The sequence below is a fragment of the Pristis pectinata genome, chromosome 23 (assembly GCF_009764475.1).
Source record: "Pristis pectinata isolate sPriPec2 chromosome 23, sPriPec2.1.pri, whole genome shotgun sequence".
Taxonomy (NCBI): Eukaryota; Metazoa; Chordata; class Chondrichthyes; order Rhinopristiformes; family Pristidae; genus Pristis; species Pristis pectinata.
Genome location: NC_067427.1, coordinates 5,624,421 through 5,646,592, shown reverse-complemented (window position 1 = coordinate 5,646,592; position 22,172 = coordinate 5,624,421). Strand labels below are relative to the sequence as shown.

Below are 22,172 nucleotides of genomic sequence, written 5' to 3'. Positions count from 1 at the left end.
CCTGGCAAACATATAGCGGCCTCATTGTTTTGAATGGGGCCACTGATCCTGTGGGGAAAAAAGGCTAATGCAGGTTGGTGTTTATTATTTAGTTTATTTTTTCTAATCATTTCTTGATATTTTGAGGTATTTTTAATTAAATTTATTTCCTTTTAAATCTATTTGAATAGGTTTTAAATGACTCTAACTTGGAGTGGAGCCTCAGCCATAAGTTGTGTAAGGCTTACTCCTGTCACCAAGCCCACCTTGCTTGGTAGGATACTGGTTGAGTGAAGAGGGTTGGCTTGTTTGTTCCTCTAGGTCTTAAAAAGGTGCACCCTGCAGGCTTGGAGTCTAGGTGGCAGGTCAGGTCAAATAGGATACGGCATTCTGATACTGACCGTGAAACACTCCCAAAGTGAACCAGAGTTAAAAACTGGAAAATTCAAGTCCTATCTGCAGCTAATTTTAAAAACAAATTATGATGCTGTATCCCCTTGTAGTACATGGACTAAAAGGGAGAATTACATTAGCCAGGTAATTCCTTGTTTTATGAACTTTTGATCTACGAATTTTTGCTGTAATGCTGTTGACTTTTTGGGTTTCATGTCTTTTATTTCCAAGGCTGTTTTTCACTGTAATGAATAATTTGCTACTCTCCATGCACAGGACTACACTGTACTGAAATACCATGAAGCATTTTGTCCAGACTTTTCATTTTTCAAAATTTCACAACAGAACATTTTCCAGGAATGCTTCCCTTCTGTAAATCAGGGAATGATTATGGTTCTGTTTCTATACCCTCCTTTGAAAGGCTTCTGATGACAATGAGTGATCGAGGACTTCTGTCCTTTGTGCTGCTTTCTATTTGTTTTGTCCATCGTAATAGATGTGGTCAAAGGCAGTGAACGTAAATTCTTATGCACATTATCTTTTCCTTACTCATGCCATTTTGCCCTTTTTGGTCACTATAATCACGGTTGTGCTTGTGGAATACCGTATATTTTATTGTGTTATGCTCTGAAGCTACGTTTGTGGGTTTACAATAAGTGCCTAATCCACTTTCCATTTAATGGATAGAATATCATTTGTAAGCAGTTTTGAAAAAGACCTTTTTTGTTTCTTTATTAAATATATCACTGCCAAAACTGGTCTGTGACCATTTAAGTGAAATAGTAACAGTCATGGTTTTGTGCCTCTAAAGAGTGTTCATCACAAAGTGGTAAATTCAGAGGATGAGTGAACTCTCACTGGCTCTATATAGTGTGTAAATGCCTGAGCACAGGTTACTAAATGAATTGGATCCGGGGAAGTAGGAGATCTATAGATGGTGCAGGGAGTTTGAAAAAAGTTAAAACATTATAAATTATGTTGAAAAAATTCATTTTAGCTTGAGGTACTTCACTTTGACAAAAAATTGTCAAGAGTAGGTTCATGTAGACTCGAAAATAATAATTAGCATATTCAAACTATGGTCAGAAGCTTGACTTTATGCTGTAGATTTGCATTGCTTAGGTGGGGGTGATATCAATTCATTTCATTTCAGCTATTAATCAACTGGGAATGTGGGCAGACAAATAGCAGATGGAACTTAATTCAGACAGATGTGAAGTGATGCATTTTGGGAAGTTAAACCAGGCCAGGACGTACACAGTGAATGGCTGGGCCCTGGGGAATATTGTTGAACAGAGAGACTTAGGGTATAAGTACATAGTTCCCTGAAACTGGCAACACAGGTAGGAGGGTTGGTTATGGCACTGAGTACAAGATGGGACATCATGTTATAGTGGTACAAAACTTTGGTTAAACCACACTTGGAGTATTGTGTGCGGTTCTGGTTGTCGCACAATAGGAAAAATGTGATTAAGCTAAAGGGGGTGCAGAAAAAATGCACAAGGATATTGCCTGGACTGGAGGGCTTGAGTTATCAGCAGTGATTGGATTGGCTGATAATGTTTTCCCTGAAGCACAGGAGGCTGGGGGGGGTGACCTTATAGAGGTGTATAAGATTATGAGAGGCATAGATTGGGTAGTTAATCACAGTCTTTTTCCCAGGGAAAGGGAATCTAAAATTAGAGGGTGTATGTTAAGGTGAGGTGGGAAAGATTTAAAGGGGATCTGAGAGGCAAGTTTTTTTACACAGAGGGTGATGCATGTATGGAGCGAGCTGCCAGAAGATGTAGTAGAGGCAGGTACAATTACAGTGTTTAAAAAAAACATTTGGACAGTTTCATTGATTGGAAAGGTTTAGAAGGATTTGGGCCAAATGCAGCCAAATGGGATTACCTTAAATAAGCATCTTGGTTGTCATGGATGAATTGAGCCAAAGGGCCTGTTTCTGTACTGTATAATGCTATGAATCTAGATCAACAGATCTTGGATATTCTGTTGTTTTTGCAATATTATTCTAAATTAGAGGCGTGCATCATGTATTACTGCATAAGTTAAGTTCTCTGTTGTACTTTAAAACTTAAAATCTTACTGTATTGCATGTGTTATTTATAGTTGTCTGAAATGGCAGATCAAAGCATGTGCGTTCATTTCAGAGTAGAGCCATATCCAGTCAGTGTTGTGCATGCTAATAAAGACATAGGAATATGTTTGAAATAAACTCAGTTAGTAGTCCTCCTTGTGACTGAGGGTAAATTATTGTCTCCAAGCTTTGTAGATGGAGAGAACAATTGATATTGTGAAGAGTAATTGAGAACAGGGATTATCTTGCATGCTGTTCATTATATATGAAGGAAATCTGATAAATAATTGACAACAAAGCCATGAGGTAATTGTGAAGACGCACCTTGTGTATGATAAAAAGGATTATTTCTGTCATATCTTATAGTAGGTGATTATGTTATACAGTACTGCTATTTCAGTAACGCACCAGTTGTATAACAGGTGTCTTGAGAGATTGTAAGTCATATCTAGATTTTGAATTGCCTAACATATACTGTTAAGTTTGATGTAATTAAACCAAGGAAACCCATATGGTCACGGAGAACATGCAAGCTCCACATAGGTGAGAATTGAACCTGGGCCATTGGAGGCATGAGGCAGCAGCTCTACTAGTTGTGTTATTCTGCCACTGTGTACTATATGTTCCGTGCTGTGTTTTCTGCCAAAGGAAACTGACCTCTGAACATAGAAAAAGAACAAGTCCTCCCCAGGTTACGACAGGGTTCCGTTGCTAAGAACTGTCTGTAACTGGAACAGTGTGCAAGATGGAGGTGTGGCCGCGTGGCAATACATTTAAATAAAAACATCGCCGCATGTAGTTAAAGCAAGGCGTTTAACTCAGTCGTTCAGATTTCTCTGCAAGATGCAGTGATACTTCCGCCGACTGAGTTCCCACACGGCAGAAGATACCTGTAGCCCCGCAGCAGCTGGCAAATCCATCCCAAATGACCACTCTATGCACAGGCATTCGTAACCTGGGGAGGACTGTAATCTGAACCTTGTGAATTTGCTCATAATTGTTTCTCTGTGTGCTGACCTAAAGTGAAATAAAACTGATAATTGTGTGGAGCCCAGTTTAGTTTACCACCAAGTAGTAGTCGCAGAAGACCTGACTGATCTTGGAATCATCAATCCAGTTTCTTCATAATCATGAATGGTTGAATAACCTCATTATTCTTGATACTAGATTTCTTTTATTTAATGTGCTGTCTTTTCCCTTGCCGTCTGTGCTTTTCCATCCAATGCTCCAACTGATTAACAGTTAAGTTAATCTGCTCTTAGGTTTCTTGGGTTCTCCCAGTGCCACCTTGTTGTCCGATTGAAGTGAGCAAGTGGGATTATTCAGTTTGGGGGAGGTTGCTCACACTTTTTTTTAACATTCTCTGAAAGCAGCTAGCCATGTTTCAGCACTCTGCCTTCCTAATGACATGGCAGTAGTTGTACTATGAAATGTTTAAATAAAAATAATATACTTACAGTTTTAATACATTGAGATCCTGTGTTTTATCTATAACTTGGTAGTAAGTGAGCTGAATAATTGGTCAACATAGTGGTTGGCTACACAGTCTTTTAAATGTCATTAGTATTATTATAATCACATCAAAATAGCAATACAGCGCTACGTCACATTAATTTAGGTGATTTGACAGCTGAAGCATGTGGTGAGCTATTACAAATTGTTGATGCACTCCAGGAAAAATATGTTACATTATAAAGTTATTTTCTTCCCCTTTCCAATTACAGCAGAGTGAATATATCCATTTTTAAATGAGCTTTGAATAATTTATATATTTGTTTTTTGGCTCCTTTCCAAGCAATGTCAAGGATATGGAGAGTTTTATTGATGATGCTAAGAATCAGAACTTGTGGCTATGATGAGAGATTTTTATTTAAAAGAAATAGGCCTTTGTATTAGAACTGAGAAGAGATTTAATAGATCAGCCATTGGAATAATAAGCTAAATCAGGAGTAAATCTATTTCAAATGGTTGATGCAGCATGAACTCAAAGGTAAGATTTAATAATAGTGAGTTTCTGCCTCCCTAACCTCCCTGAGTCCCAGACCATTTTAGTAGAATTCCTTCATGGGATCTGGGCATTACTGTGAGTGTCACCATTTATTGCTCATCCCTGATTGCCTTTGAGAAGGTGGTGATGAGCCAGCTTCTGCAGCAGAGCTTCTGGTGAAGGTGCTCCCACAGTCCGGTGGATAGGGTTTCAACCCAGAAACGATGAAGCACCAATTCCAAGTCAGCATGGTGTGCAGCTTGGAGGGGAACCTGCAGGTGGTAGTGTTCCCATGCACCTGTTACCTTTCTCCTTCTGGATGGTAGAAGTCACAGGTTTGCGAAGAGCTATCAGAATAGCCTGGGCAAGTACAGGAAGTCCCCGGGTTACGAACGCCCATACTTATGAACGGTGGGAAGAAGGCGCAGAATTGGGCACAGAACAGTTTGCCTGTCAGTGTTGACTTTTTCCAGATGATGGAGGTGGCGAAAGGCTGGATCATGGATTTCATGTGTTACAGTCTGTACCGCTATTTTGGGGCAGGGATGTTCGAGGAGTTCTGAATGATGAGGGATGCTATGAATGGTCACCAGCCCCCTCTTCCACTGCCCCCACCCACCATATCTATCTATCTATCTATCTATCTATCTATCTATCTATCTATCTCTCTCTCTCTCTCTCTCTCTCTCTCTCTCTCTCTCTCTCTCTCTCTCTCTCTCTCTCTCTCTCTCCCTCCCTCCCTCCCTCCCTCCCTCCCTCCCTCTCTCCCTCCCTCCCTCCCTCCCTCCATCCCTCCCTCCCTCCATCCATCCATCATCTATCCATCTATCCAGCATTCGCTCTCCCCCGACAGGTCGTCCCCGGGTAATGACCGAGGTCCGTTTCTACAGATGTCCTTAAGTTGATTTTGTCCATCAGTCGGAAAATACACAAAATTCACTCAATGTGGTAACTGTACCTCCACAGTACTGTATTGTAATGAATGACACCAAACGCACATAAGACCGACACATATCACATGTCCCGGCGATAACAAGTTATGCTGTATGTTAGTTTGCTTCACATTATGTGTGGAATTATAATGAAACTGGAATCAAAATTCCATTTGAATCTTAATATATAGCTATAAATAACTGAAGCTTGTAGTGATTTAGGACTAATTGACGCTAGATGCGAACTGTACGTAACTGTTCCGACTTACATACAAGTTCACTTTACGAACAGACTCAAAAACAGAACTCGTTCGTAATCCGGGGACTTCCTGTAATTGTAGTGCATTTTGTAGATGGTACACTGTACATCAGTGGTAGAAGAATGAATATTTAAGGTGGGTGATCAGCTGCCAATTAAGCAGGCTGCTTTGTCCTGGATGGTATCTAGCTTCTTGAGAGCTATTGGCAATGTAGTCATTGTGGCAAGTGAAGAATATTCCATGGCACTCATTACTTGTACCATGTAGATGGTGGAAGACTTTGGGGTTATAGGAGGTGAGTCACTTGCTGCAGGATACCCAACCTCTGACCTGATCTTGTAGCCATAGTATTTATGTGGTTGATTCAGTTGAGTTTCTGGTCAGTGGTGACAACCAGGATACTGGTGAGGGACTCGGTGATGTAATGGCATTGAATGTCAAGGGTAGGTTGTTAGACTTTTTTGTTGGAAATTGTCATTACCTGGCACTTCTGTAATATAACTATTACTTGCCACTTAACAGCCGATGCCTGAATATTGTGTAGGTCTTGCTGCATGAGGAGTTGTGAATGGAACTGAACATTTTGCAATCATTAGTGAGCATCCCCGTTTTTGACCTGATAGTGGAAGCAACATTTGACTTCTGAAAACCACACCATCTTCCTTTGTGCAAGGTATGACTTTAGCCACTGGAGCATTTTCCCTGTGATGCATTTTGACTTCAGTTTTACCAGGACACCTTGATACCACACTTGGTGAAATGTTGCCTTGATGTCAAAGGCAGTCACTCTCATCTCTCCCCAGGAATTGCTCTTTGCTCCATGTTTGGACCAAGGCTGTGATAATGTCTGAAGCCCAGTGGTCTTGGCAAAACACAAATTGAACATCAGTTTGCTGATGTTTGAGAGTGGACTGAATAGATGGTAATTACCCAGATTGGATTTGCACTGCTTTTTGTGAACAGGACATACCTGGGCAAATTTCCACATTATCACGTAGATGCCGGTGTTGTAACTGCATTTGCATACCTTGGCTAGAGATGCAGCTTGTTCTGGTTTGCAGATTCTCAGTACTGCAGCTGGGTTGTTGTCTGATCCCACAATCTTTACTCTATCGAGTGCTTTTGGCTGTGTCTTGAATCATGTGAGTATATAAAATTAGCTGGAGACTGGCTTCTGTAACAGTGGGGATCACCAGAGGAAGTTGGAGATGGATCATGTGTTCGGCACCCCTGGCTGAGTATGGCTGCAAATGCTTCAGCCTTTTATTTAGGAGTTGTGTGCTGGGCCTTTGCCATCATTAGGATGGGTATGTTCCTGGAGCCACCTCCTTCCATTAGCTGTTTAATTGTCCACCACCATTAACAGATAGTTGTGGTTGGACTACAGAACTTCATTCTGATCTGTTGGGTGTGAGATTGTCTATTGCCTGGTGTTTTATGCTGTAGCAGCTTCACCAGGTTGGCACCACGTCATTTTTAAGTGCACCTAGTGTGGCACTCGGCATGTCCATCTCCACTCTTCATTGAAGTGGGGTTGATCCCTTGACTTGATAGTAGTGGTAGAGTGAGGGGAAAGCCGGGTGATGAGATTACAGTTTGAAGTAGTGTACATTTCTGCTGAGGCTGATTGTCCACATTGTCCCATGGATGCCCAGTTTTGAGTAGCCGTACCTATTCTGAGTCTAACCCATTTAGCACAAATGTAGTGCACAACATGATGGAGGGTGTCCTGAGTGTGAAATGTGACATTGTTTCCACAAGGACCGTGCGGTGGCTACTCCTACCAATGGTATGTCGTCATTCAGTGGTCCAGGTGCACTGAAAGATCTGGGTAGAATATAGATTGCTGAGAGGGAATACCACTCACCAATGCAAAGGTTGCCAGATTTGATCTGTGTGATGGACCCCCATTGCCAATGAACACTTGGGTCAGAAGATCACGGCTAGGTGATTGGCAAGGATGGCCACCAGTCTGGTAAGCTATGGCATTACCTGCTGGTCAGCAGATTAAATGATCCAGCATAATAACAAAACTTGCACTTACATAATGTGACATTACGTAGTAATGTTTCCTAGGGCCCTTCACAGAAGTGATTATAAAACAAAATTTGACTTCAAACTGCAGGAACTTGGTCAGTAGTAGATTTTAAGGAGTGCCTTAACTGATGGGTAAAGAGGTAGAGAGCCAGTTTCTCTGTGGAATTCTAGAGCTTAAGGCCTGGGTTTACTGAAGCAAGTGGTAGATTGTTAGAAACTGGTGATGTTTTCAAACTAGGAATGTTTAAATATCTGTATTTCTTATATTTGAACTTTATGGTATCTGCCTTCTGGGGTAAATATTTTTGTACTCTATTTAAACATTAGTAGTAAATTTATTAGGCTATTCTGTGCAAGAGTGTGATGTGTTTTTTGCATTTTTAAGTAGCTATTAGTTCTGCTGTTCAGTACTACATCATTCAGGTGTGATGTCAGAAAGCATTTGTTCTCACACACCATTGTGGAAGTCTGGAGCACTCTCATCCAAAAGGCTGACGAGGTTGGTCTTTGTCGGGTATTAAAGATTATGTTGCCATGGTAGGTAAATGGAACTATGGAGCAATCAAGTGTTGAAATGTTCTAAATGAATGGTGAAATAAGTAGCTGGATTGCTGCCTCCTGTTTAGATGTTGTGGTTCGCACATCATATCTATGCTCACTGACATTGTCCCCTGATCTGACAAAAACTAATTTAAAATTCACGTCCTTGTGTTTAAATCGTTCCGTGTCCCTGACTCACCACTTCTGGGTAGCCTGCTCCAGCACTACAACAGTCTGAGATCTCATGTTCCCAGATGGGCTATTGCTTAATAGCTCTATTGAACTCGCTCAATTGGATTCAAGCCAGTGTAAAGAGTTCAGCATGTTTCCCTTCACATAGACCTGTTGCTCTGCCAAACTCCTATGGTAGTGAAGCAGCTGTAGTTTAATACTCATTTGCTGATATTGATAATTGATAACTTCCAGTAAGCTGCTTATATATTTCTGAATCAATATCATCTTTGCATTACCACAAAAATAATGCAACATTGGGCCAAGTCTCGATGATAAATGCCCGCAGTTGCATGGCAGCAGCCAGCATTTACCCCCATTAGTGCAGCCATGTATGGGACTTCACATGCACATCCAGATGCAGAAGTCCTGTACCTGTGGAGAAATTGCAGCTGGCCACCTGTCACAGGTTTCCTCAGCAACTTTGTTGGAGGGGCTTGTTCTGGTGCATCTGACCAAATTATATTGAAAAAGAACTTCACCAAGAGTGACCAGGATGCTCTCGCTGGTAGACTTGGTCTTCCAGATCACTAACTTATAAGTGCAGAGCAAAGGAGAAGCCAAGCAGCAGTTGTGTGCAGCGAGCCCTAGTCAGCAAAATCTGCTAACACTGAGCAAGAAATACCAGTGCTAATGATAAAGAAGGTTTTTGTGGTTGACTTTTGTTCAAGTATTTTGTTCGCATTAATTTCACCCTTTTAAAAAGATAGATCTTGTCTAGTAATTGAGATAGCAATTCTTGGTACAGCACTAATGAAAAAGCAATAAGATTAAACTACCATCTATTTGCTTGATAGAGAGGTACAGCTATCTAGGTTATGTTCTTCCTCATGGATGGGAATTTAGAAAGGAGGTGGTAGTGTGGGGAAGAAACCATAGCGTCATAGAAGTGTACAGCACCGACCTGGGCACCTTATCATACTAATCCCATCTTCCAGCACTTGGCCCATAGCCTTTTATGCCTAGGTGATTTAAATGTTCATCTGCCAGAGACCAGCTTCAGCCACTCTCTCAAGCAGTGCATTCCATGTACTTACCATTCTCTGGGCGAAGAAGGTCCCCTTCATAACACCTCTAAATCTCTTCCCCCTTACTCTAAATCTGTCTCCTCTAGTTTTATCTACCTCTGATATGGGGCAAAGTTTTCCACGATCTACCCTATCCATACCCCTCATAATTTTATATACTTCAATCATGTCCCCTCCGCTCCAGGGAGAACAGACCTAGCTTCTCCAAACTCTCCTCAAAACTGAACTGCTGCATCCCAGGCAACATTCTGGTGGAACTCCTCTGCACCCTCTCTGGTGCTGTCACATTCTTATCATGGTGACCAGAACCACTTGCATTACTCCATCTGAGGTCTGACTAAGGTTTTATATAGTTGGAGCATAACGTTGCTCATTCTGTATTCAGCGCCTCGACTAATGAAGGCCTGTTTGCCTTCATAACCATATTATATACCTGTGTTGCCACCTTCAAGGATCTATAGACTTGTACTCCAAGGTCCTTTTGTTCCTCAATACTTCCTAAGACCCTACCATTCATTATGTATGTCTTAGCCTCATTAGTAATCCTAAAATGCATCACTTCACATTTGTCTGGATTTATGACACGAAGGTTGGAGGTGTCGTGGATCGTAGGTTACAACGGTATATAGACAGGATGTAGAGTTGGGTGGAGAAGTGGCAGATGGAGTTCAATCTGGAAAAGTGTAAAGTGATACACTTTGGAAGAACAAACCTGAAGGCAGAGTACAAGGTTAATGGCAGGATTCTTAGCAGTGTGGAAGAACAGAGGGATCTTGGGGTCCAAATCCATAGGTCCCTCAAAGTTGCCATTGCAAGTTGATAGGGTGGTTAAGAAGGCATATGGTGTGCCGGCCTTCATTAGTTGGGGGTTGAGTTCAAGAGCTGCGAGATAATGTTGCAGCTCTATAAAACTCTGGTTAGACCACACTTAGAGTATTGTGTTTAGTTCTGGTCACCTCGTTTTAAGAAGGTTGTGGAAGCTTTAGAGAGGGTGCAGAAGAGATTTACTAGGATGCTGCCTGGATTAGAGAACATGTTTTATGAGGAAAGATTAAGCAAGCTAGGGCCTTTCTCTTTGGAGTGACACAGGATGAGAGGTGACTTGATAGAGGTGTATAAGATTATGAAGGGCATAGATAGAATGGACAGCCAGCACCTTTTCCCCAGGGTGGCAATGGCCAATACCAGAGGACATCAGTTTAAGGTCAGAGGAGGAAAGTTTAAGGGAGATGTCAGAGGTAGGTTTTTTTACACAGAGAGTGGTGGGTGCCTGGAACACACTGCTGGAGGTGGTGGTAGAGGCTGATACAATAGGGACATTAAAAAGACACTTAGAAAGGCACATGGAAGTAAGAAAAATGGAGGGTTATGCGCTGTGTAGGAGGGAAGGGTTAGATTGATCAGGGAGTAGGTGTTTATGTAGGTCAGCACAACATCGTGGGTTGAAGGGCCCATACTGTGCTGTACTGTTCTATGTTCATCTGCTATTTCTCAGCCCATTTCACCAACACATTGATATCTCTCTGCAGCCTAAGACTACATTCCACACTATCAACAACCCCACCAACTTACTGGTTGTGCCTCCCACATCCACATCCAAGTCATTCATGTACATTACAAACAGCAATGGTCTCAGCACCATGCCTTCTGGGACACCACTAGTCACAGGCATTCAATTGCAAATACAATTCTCTACCATCGCCCTCTGTCTCCTGTTGCCAAACCAATTTTGGATCCATTTTACCAATCTGCCCTGATTGCATGGACCCTAACCTTTTGAATTAGGCTCCCATGTGTGACCTTGTCAAAGTTCTTACTAAAGTCCATTGTAAATCAAATCTACTGCTCTGACCTCATCAATACACTTTGTTACCTCTTCCAATAATGCACTCAAATTTGCCAGACAGGATCTAATCTTAACAAAGCTGTGTTGGCTGTCTCTGATTAGTCCCTGCCTTTCAAGTGATCATTAATCCTCTCATTCAGAATTTTTTCCTGTATCTTCCCTCCCACTCATCTTAGGCTCACAGGTCTATAGTTACCAGTCTTTTCCCTGATGCCTTTCTTGAAAAGGGGGAGCACTTCTGCTATCCTCCAATCATCTGGTACCTGACTTGTGTCCAGCGAAGATTTCAAAATCTCAGCCAGTTGTCCCAGCAATCCCTTCCCTTTCCTCTGATTCTGTTATATATCCACCTTTAAGCCCACTAAGGCATCGAATACCTCCTCTTTGGTAATTTTGGTCAGACTCATTCTGTGTCCTGTTGCATTCCTGTTAGTCAGACTAGTAGTCCCATGATGGCATTTGTAACAAAGGCACCATTCTCTTTATTAAGATTGTATACACTCCTTAGAGATTTGAGACACTGTTGGAACTTGACCACAATATTAGTGATGAACTATGTATCAGCTCCTTCAGTATGTGTAGTAGTTATGCATGTTACTCTAATATAGGGAGTAATTGGGATACTCATCACAAAAGTTTGTCTATCATATATTATTCATAGTTTCCAAACAAGACCTACAGTATATAGTTTAAAATACTGTTTAATTTTAACTTCTTAACTATGAAAATCATAATTTTACAACTTTAAAAAATTGAGACCTAAATTCATAACAGCCCATAATTTGTCAGTAGCAGACAGATTGCACTTACTGTTAGCTGTGCAGCTGTCCCCAACATCTGTGGGTATTGTACCATGAACCAGAGAAGCATGGTGCCCACAACACGTGATCTGGGTGTGCATGAAGAGGATGTCTTCTCAACCAATCAGATTGAAGAATGAATGCTGACATTCCATATTTTTAAAATAAACTTGTAGTGCCAAAGAATTTGTTTGGCAGTAAGTACAACTATATTATGTTTTTAAAAAAATCACCATCCCATGAATTGACAAGTATTAACTTTTATTGGTATGTTTCATTGAGTAACTGGTGAGTAAGCAGTGTCATTTAATGCACTTCATGCATTTAATGCCAATTTTCTGAATGAAATACTACGTGAGCAAAGCTTATAGAGGAGCTGAGCAACTTGGGCAGCAACTCCCTGACTGAAACTGGAAATTGTCATCCAATTTACTCAGTGAGGAGCACTGATAACCTTGCCTTATTCTTAATGCAAAATCCATGCCATTTTCTTAGATGTAGCTTTTTTCTTTTGGGGAAATTAAAAATGCTGGAAATCTGAAATAGAAACAATCAACTCAGCAGGTCAGGCAGAAGGGGAAGTGCTGCACCGACTTTCTCTTAGTCTCCTTGTATCACTGCCATTCATCTTCCCTACATCTTAAAACATGTTTCATTCCTAACTTTTCTTAGTTTTAATGAAATGCCATCAACCATAAGCATCGACCCTGTTTCTCTCTTCACAGCTGCCACCTGACCTACTGTGTATTTCCAGCATTCTATTGACTCCTTTTTAATCACAAACAAAAGTAAATGCCATGGTGGTACAGTGGTATAGCTAGTAGAGCTGTTGCCCCTCACAGCTCAGCAACCTGTATTCATTCCTGCTGTCTGTGGAGCCTAAATAATGATTTAGGTAGATAATGATTTGCAAGATACTGATGTTGGCTATTTGGAACTGGTAATGCGCCAAAAAGTCAGAAGTGGTTGGGTTTCCCTGAAAGTGGTGTCACGGGTAGAAAGGGTGGTGAAGAGGCTTTTGGCACTTTGCCTTCATCTGTCAGGACATTGAGTATAGAAGTTGGGATGTTATGTTGCAGCTGTATAACACATTGATGCATTTGGCCGCATTTGGAATATTGTGTTCAGTTTTGGCCACCTTGCTGTAGGAAAGATGCCATTAAGCTGGAGAGAGTGCAGAGAAGATTTACGAGGATGTTGATGGGCCTTGAGGGACTTGATTATGGAGAGAGATTGAGAAGGCTGGGACTTCATTCATTGGAGCATAGCAGAATGAGGTGTGATCTTATAGAGGTGTATAAAATCATGAGGAGCATAGATAGGGATGAATGCACTCTTTTTCCCAGGGTTGGGGAATCAAGAACTAGAGGACATAGGTTTAGGGTGAGAGGGGAGAGATTTAATAGGAACCTGAGGGGCAACTTTTTCACCCAGAGGGTGGTCCAAATGTGCCACCAGAGTAAGTGGTTGAGGCAAGTACATTAACAATATTTAAAGGACAGTTGGACAAGTCCATGGATAGGAAAGGTTTAGAGGTATATGGGCCAAATATGGGCAAATGGGACTAATTTAGATGGGAATCTTGGTCAGCATGGACCAGTTGGGCTGAATGCTGTATGACTCTATTTCCATGATGTATATGATCATTGCTTGGCACATGCGTGGTGCAAGTATTACATGATACTTCTCAGTCCAAACTTGAATATTGCCCATGTCTTGCTGCACAGGATGTTTCTTTGTCTGAGGAGTTGCAGTTGGAACTGAGTACCAGTATTTGATGGAAATACAATTATTGATGACTCACCTGAATATTGTTGGGCCAATATTGCTGCTGCAGTGTTCTGGGATTAGATCATTCTCCAACAATCACTACCTTCATCCTTTGTGCCACATATAATTGCAACCAATTGTAATTCCTGTTGACTTGGACAAATGGTGCCTTGATGTCAAGAGCAGTTACTCTCACCACTTCTCTTTTGTCCACATTTAGACCAAGTTATAATGAGGTCGGAGCTCAGTGGTCCTGCCACTGACATTCTTCGTCACATTGGTAATGGTTGAGAGTGGAGTGATGGGATTTGCCCTGCTTTTTGTGGACAGGACATATCTGGCCAATTTTCCCCTTTGTGGGGTAGATACAAGTGTTGTGGCTGTGTTGGAATAGCTCAGCTAGAGGCTGAAACCGAAGTACGGTTTCTGCTCAGACAAGGGAAAAACATTCTTTTAATCCATTATGAGATTCACTTGTGGGGATATTGGTACATATGTACAAATTAATCCATGTGAAATTTAGCATGTTTTCTGAAAGTTTAATACTGTACTACACGTTCAAACAATGATAACTGGTTGAAAAATCTGAAGCAAGATGTCACACATAGATTGCAATCAGCATGTTTCTTCTAGTAGTTTCAGTTCATTTAACTTTGTAAATGCACAGGCTCCAGCATATGCTCAAACATTTACTTTCCCTAATATACTGTATTTGTTAGTTCGAGTAGATCTTTCTGTTTACCATTAACATGTTAAGGGGAGGTCATGAAAGACATGTTCTCCTTAACAGCAATGATTTTCTGTTGGAGAAAATCATTTACGTCCTTCACTCATGAATATCCTGTGTTTTGTTTTCTTTTTTGCTTGTTTTGATCTCCGGGCCTGCGTCCCCTCTCCCCTCACACAAGATTATGCTGAACAGCTGCGTAATTTGCAGAAGACAAAAGAGAAGCTTGAAATTGCATTAGAAAAACATCAGGATTGTACGTACATTGAATTTATTGTTTCTATATGATTTATTCAATTGAATAGCTTTTCAGATGCTAATCAACTTTTTGCCATGAGTGATAAAATAAAGCCTAAGCATTTATTAATTACTTCTTTTACTGGTGTTTTAAAGACTGAAAAAACAGTATGATTTCATTGTACAAAACTATGGAAGAACATTTGCAAAATATAGTAAGACTCCAATAATCTGTTCAGAAATCATGATGGTTCGACATGTAGCTTACTAGGGTGGTGTTTGCAGTTTCCACTGACTAGGACCCCAGTTCCCATGCTCACCAGGGCCCCATTTCCCACTCTCCCTTCCTACTCACTGGGGCACCAGTTCCTGTGGTCCCCAAGTACTTGCCGGGGGTTCCCGCGCTCTTTTCTTACTCACCGGGTCTCCAATTTGCGCACTCCCCAACCCCTCACTGTTCCCTAACCACTTGCTGGGACACTAGTTCCCGGACTTTCAGTTACCATGCTCCCCAATCCCATGGCAGGGCCCCAGTTCCCAGGTTCCTTGACCACTTGCTGGGACCCCAGCTCCCACACTCTCTTGAAACTTCTGAAAATGGTATTGTGTAATATCTTTTTAAAAAAGTGAAATCAAAGTCTTAATAAAATAACATCTGATGGACTGGAAAAATGACTAGTCTAGCACCATCAATGTCCTGAGCATGCTGGATTAATGGAGTCTTACTGTACTTTGGATAGAAAATATGTTGATAAATTTCACTTGCTTCTAATAAAATAGTTCATTTGAAAGGACATTCTATTCTAAGTACAATTTTGTTTACTGCCAGGCAGTAATATGACGTATTTTGTATTTCAAATTTTAATCAGCCTCAATGAGGAAACTTCAGGAACAGAATGAGGCGTATCAAGCCAGCAGAGCAAAAACAGCAGAAACAATGGCTCTAGCCTTGGAAAAGAAGGATCAGGTAACTTGTTGCTAATATTGCAAACTTACGCCAGTCTTATTCAGGCTAAAGTAGCTATGTTACACAGTAGATAATGCTGCTTGCCTGAGGAGTTACCAAAGGAATTATTTTTTAAAATTAGTACATTGCTTTAGTTTCTGCGCAGAGCAACACCTCTTCTGAAACTGCATTCACTTCTTTTATCTTTAAAGAAGAAGCATATATAAGGCTTGACATGTGTTCTAAACTAATACTTTTTTTTAACTCTTCCACCCTCTCCAGAAAGGTGTTTTCTTCCATGGGTGACATCGGGCATGTGCCCAACCTGTTCTTCAGAGCACCATGGATGGCAATAAATAATGTCATTGATCAATTCAGAGATTTCCCTAAATCTGTGTACATTATGTACATTTGTGTACAGTCTTAATGTTTTAGTAAACAATTCTAATTTGGAAATGAAATACTTGTCATTTTCATTTTCAGGAGTGGATGGTGAAAGTTTCAATTCTTGAAAAGGTAATGGATTTTTCTAAACTTTATTATGACATACCCAAGTAAATTAAAATAATAAATTGGCTAGTTGAAACTGTTACATTTAAGATTTGATGTTTTTTGTAAGCTAGGATCATGTCTGCTGTAGGCACCTATCAGCAACATTTTGCAGCATTCACTTTGTGCACAGCAAGATCCTCTAACAATATTTGGATGAATGGTTAATTTGTATTTGTTGAGTTGGAGAAGTGACACGCTATGGCAGCTTCACTTGCCTTTTCATCAGAACTGGGAAAATTGGTAAATTGGTTTATTGTTGTCACATGCACCGAGGTACAGTGGAAAACTTTGTTTTGCATGCCATCCATACAGATCATTTCATCACATCTGTGCATTGAGGTAATACAAGGGAAAAGCAATAACAGAATGCAGAATAAAGTGTTGCAGTTACTGAGAAAGTGCAGTGCAGGCAAACAATAAGGTGCAATGCCATAATGAGGTAAATTGTGAGGTCAAGAATCCATTAGCGTAACGCTATTGCAGTACCAGCGACCCGGGTTCAATTCCGACCGCTGTCTGTAAGGAGTTTGTACGTTCTCCCCGTGTCTGCGTGGGTTTCCTCCGGGTGCTCTGGTTTCCCCCCACATTCCAAAGACGTATGGGTTAGGAAGTTGTGGGCATGCTATGTTGGCGCTGGAAGCGTGGCAACACTTGCGGGCTGCCCCCCAGAACACTCGATGCAAAAGATGCATTTCACTGTGTGTTTCGATATATGTGACGAATAAAGAAATCTTATTTTATTGCACAAGGAGTATGATTATATGACATCTCAGTTGCATTAAGGTAATGATTCAATCGATTGACTATCTTCTTTACCAGCTTGATGCAGTGAATGGTTTGCTGGGCAACCGTGACAGGCAGTTAGGAGATATCTATGTAATTGCAGACACCAGAGAGAAAAATGCATGTCAAATGTGATAAAAATAGGACATTTCCCACTCCATTAAGGCAGTCTGGAAACTCATGGTCACTTTTACTGATACTTCTTTATATTTTCATATTTTTCATCTAATGAATTCAAATTTTCAAACAACCAACCTTTTTCTTGATTACTTATAGCTTCAACAGCACATGCTATAACCAGGTGTGTGTTTACATAGGCCACAATAGAGAACATTGACAGGAGTTACATACAGTTTTAATGTTTCTTATACACACACATACATATCTATGAAGGAGTACTTTCCATGAATGTAGCATGGACTTTCAGATTTGTAAATCAAAGATCCTCTTATGTGAGTCAGAGAGAGATACAGCAGGAAAACAGGTCCTTCGCCCCAGTGTGTCCCCACCGACCATTAACCACCCATTTACACTAATTCTACATTAATCCCAAATTCTCATCAACTCCTCCCAGACTTTACCTCTCATCTAGGGGCAATTTATAGTCACCCACTAACCTACCAATCCACAGGTCCTTGAGATGTGGGAGGAAGATGGAGCACCTGGAGAAAACCCACAACAGTCACAGGGAGAACATGCAAATTCCACACAGCACCTGAGGTCTGACGAGAACCCAGGTGTCTGGCGCTGTGAGGCAGCGCTGTACTAGCTGTGCCACTGAGCTGCTCAGGTATAAGTTGTGTTACAGTCTTTGAACACACCCATTTATCGTGATATCTATGAATGCATGCAGAGACCTCATGAAAGATGGTTGTAAGGATTGCCGAGAGCATTGATCTTTAATTTATAATTATGTGTATAAAATAGCCTTCCTTTTTTTTAGGAAAAAGCAGCGTTTGAGGATCAGCTGAAGCAGATGAAGGATGAGAATTTGAATCTGTTTCAGAAACGTGATGAACAGGATGAACTGGATGGATTCCAGCAGCAGGAACTTGCCAAAGTCAAACATATGGTATCAGAAATAAAATATAAATATTCATGCAAACTTCCATTTTTTTTAGAAAACCTTTTGCTCTATTTTGTAGCCGTCCAGTTTGTGGTGGACTTGTATTTTACTACTAGGACTTGGAAGCAGGGTGTCTTCTGGAAGAAGTGATTTCATCCCTCACACCAGAGCTTAATAGTGGGTGTGGCACATTGGTTAGTGTCCTCACTAGGTTAATAGTCCAAACCACAGCCCACCAACCAATGGGAACACATCCCTTGAAGTCCAGGGATTAATTACACCTAACTTTCTACCTTGCTGTTGGTGTGGTGGTTTGTTACGAGCTGTTCTTACCATTGATGCCATAAATGAAACTGACAGATCACAGAGTTATGAGATTTAAACTCCATGTGCCTGTGGAGCTGTGAGTTGATGAGAGTGAAGGCTTGAACAATCATAAACTCTCTGCTGTTAAGGACTTATGAGTACCTGCTGCATCATCTCCCTTCAACATCCCAATCAGAATTAATACAATTGGTCCACATTACACAATACATATTTCTTTTTAGTCCTTTATTGCGTGTGAGCATTGCGGACAAATTTTACATTCTAAGGGAAACAGGCACACAAGACAGTTGAATAAATTAACAACCCTCAGTCTCAGTTTGTGTATTCCATGGCAATCTAACAATTCAATCAAAACTTTGAACTTATTGTTAATACTAATATTGTTAGCAACTATAAAACAGTATTTAGACTAAGGTGAACTTCACAAATTGTGACGGTGAAAGTGGTTTATTATTTGCTTGAATCACAGAAGCGAATTATGGCCTCATACAACAGAAATAAATCCACGAGATTTGTTAACCTTATATATTAGGATGTTTAACCTCTTTGTGTTTTATTTGAAAGCTTAATGTTGTTATGCATATCCAGGTTTAAAGTGAAATATCAGATTTATCATGCATTTTCTGGAATCTTCAACTCCAGGATTTAATTGATATAAAGTGAGGTTTACTCTTTCAGACATTCATTCTTCCATTCTTCTACAGTAATACTTGGCATCCCAACATAACACTAAACTCGTGTCTTGGGAATTGGACTTTAAGGCTTGATTAAAATGAATGTTTTCCCTCTGTGAAGAGTCTTCACCAATTTATATTCCAATCTTCATTTTAGAAATTTCCATGTTCCTGAATTTGTGAATGCAGGAAGGCATTCTGTTCACAGCTCTCTACCAACGCCACACACTGCCATTACTCTTAACAGTAGATGCATAAAGGTCTGCTGAATATTCTTTTGCTCTTTGTGATAAACTGGTTTCAGCTGAATGAACATAGCATATGAGGAATTATACATGTGAACCCCCCCCCCCCCCCCCCTACTTTTCTATAATGGAGCATGTTAAATTTCTATCTACCTCTGATGGCTTGGGGAATCACAGCCTTAGACTTGTCAATATTCTCATTAATTAAGGTAAAGCATTAGAACTGAATTACATTGTGATATTTGGAACTTAACCTTGTGCTAAAACATCTTTTATGTTCAGAGCTAAAAGTAATCTGTAAAGATGTTATTTTATCTGTTTTATAGCTCCTGAGGAAAGAACAAATGTTATCCAATGTTGAAAGAGAACTTGAGGAACAGAAAACAGAGCTAGATCAAACCAAAGAGGAGCAGAAGGTCTCCAACCAGAAACTTTCAAACCTAAACCAAAGGCTACAGCAGCTAGAGAATTTAAATGCAGACATGACCAAGGAAAGGTACAGCATTTTGGGGGAAATGTCAGTTATCATATTCTGAAACATTTCATTCTTCCATAAGCTATACAATTTAGCATCAATTCAAATGAGCAGGATATTTCTGATCATACTTGCTCCAGTTGAACATGTAGCAAAATTGCAGTTACCTCCAAATTAACACAAAACATTATGTTTTTCTTCTTGAAAGAAATAAAATTGTCAGCAGAGGTCAGATTGGTAGAATAGTAAGTTTAATGCTGTTTATTGGAAGTTTTCTATGAGACAGAAGGGTGTTACAGAGCTTCTAGAGTACACTAAGTGGGCCTTTTTTTTACCTTCCTTGTGCAAAACTTTAGGTGTTGAAAATGCATTTGAGGAACTAAGATGTGGAAGCCATTGGTCCTTACATTAACATTAATGGATGGAAATTCAGGTCCCACAATGTTATGCCAAATTTTCAATAAGTGCTCATAATTTGCTTATTTGTACAATCTTCTCTATTGTGTGTTATCTTTAGTTCCATTGACATGCCATGCATCCTTCTATATATCCCATCAATATTACCAATGATCGCATATAGCCAAAAAATGCATATGGTCTTGGTTTCAAAGACTTAAGGAAACGTATACAAGTACAGGCCAATCTGGGCAGTTGCTTTCTGAATCAAACTGAAACATTTTAGCAGTTTTCTGCAATTTGCAGGTTTATGCAGTTTGTTGAGATTAAAGCCTATATATTGCATTTATCAGTGATACGAAGTGGATTAGTATTTTATGAAATGAATTTTGTTCTCCATCATTGGACTGCCTGTACTGAAATAGAGAACTTAACTTGCAGTACCAGTTTCTATGGTCAAACAAGTAATCCCTCTCTAAACTTCTCACCTCTCAACTTTTCTTCCTTCCTATAACATGCTTTTTTAAACCTACTTATTTAAACAAGTTTTTGATCATCTCCCCAAATACCTTCCAATGTGGATTGGTGTCAAATGTTACCTGTTGACTCTTTGGCACCTTTTGCTATAAATACAAGCTATTGTAATTGTTCTGTGTTGAGAAACAGAAATGTTATTGTGATTTAAAAAAAAAGATATATCTCCATCCAATGTATATTAAGTGATGGGATACCTCTGACGTTAGGCCAGAACATTACTGCAAATATAAAGAAATAATTCCAAAGAAGAAACGAAATATAGAAATTACATTTATATAATGTCTTTCATTGCATCAGGATGTACCAAAGTGTTCCAAAGCAAATTAAATACTTTTGAAGGGTATTTAATAGTACTCTTAAATACTCTGATGTAATGTAGGGGAAGTGGACAGCCAATTTGTGCTTAGCAAAGTCTTACAAAGGACCATGAGATAAATGATTACATTGTGGAAGGATAAATATTGCACCATGCTTTGGGAAAGCTCCAGTGCGTAATTTTTAAATCCTACATTCGCTTCAAGGAACAGGGCTATGGTTTATTACCTTATAACAATGTCATCTCTGTCAGTGCAGCAATACCTTAGTACAAACCAAATTGTCAGCATACATTATGTCTCAAATCTTTGGTTCTACTTTATTTAAACAAACTTTAAGCATTTGCAAAGTACATTGTAGCAGGCATGAACTTACAATTGTTTTGTGTGAAATGATGCCAAACACTGTTGTCCAAAAAGATCATTGAAAACATGGAACTCTTACTGAGTTCTTACAAATATTTGGAAGCAATTCTTTGTTTCATACCTTTGAAGAAAAATTGTGTTGATTTTTTCCTTATTACATAGAGAGGAACTTCTGGCTACAAAACAAAGTGCAGAAGGGAAAATAACTGAATTGGAACAAAGGGCTCAGGAACTGCAGGATGTGACCCAGCGGTTCTCAGCTGATTTACATAAGGTATCCGAAGTTTAATGTGCTATGTCAAATAGGAAAAAATGTTCAATAATCAACAGCCTATAATTTATATGAAACTTCATAGGAGAATGGAATGGTGTCCAGCTGACATTTAATTCCAGCAAAATAGCAGTTGTTCACTTTTTGCTTGCTGGATCTTTAGATTTATCACAAAGCTCATAAGTGTGCCTGTGTAAAACCTGTGAAAAATAGCTGTTATATGTAGCAGTTTTTATTAGAAAAGATAAATTGTTATGATATCAACATTTTCAGAGTCTAAAGCAAAAAAAAAATTCCCATACTTTGATCCTAAAATAGAGTTCAAGATATTCTTTCTCATCAAACAGCAACTGTACATCCTAATAATATAAAG

At 39.9% G+C, this 22,172-nt stretch overlaps 1 protein-coding gene across 4 annotated transcripts in view; it reads left to right on the top strand.

Annotated features, from left to right (window-relative positions):
- The window catches only part of golga1 (golgin A1), a 60,955-nt gene that overhangs the window by 13,028 nt on the left and 25,755 nt on the right, over positions 1-22,172 (top strand). For 2 of the 4 annotated variants that reach the window (XM_052036949.1, XM_052036948.1), the window contains exons 4-9: positions 14,792-14,866; positions 15,717-15,814; positions 16,277-16,309; positions 18,072-18,200; positions 19,767-19,936; positions 21,691-21,802. In XM_052036949.1, the coding sequence (XP_051892909.1) occupies positions 14,792-14,866; positions 15,717-15,814; positions 16,277-16,309; positions 18,072-18,200; positions 19,767-19,936; positions 21,691-21,802 (617 nt within the window). The remainder of the gene's footprint in view (positions 1-14,791; positions 14,867-15,716; positions 15,815-16,276; positions 16,310-18,071; positions 18,201-19,766; positions 19,937-21,690; positions 21,803-22,172) is intronic. The other 2 variants (XM_052036951.1, XM_052036950.1) reach the window with 2 other exon arrangements.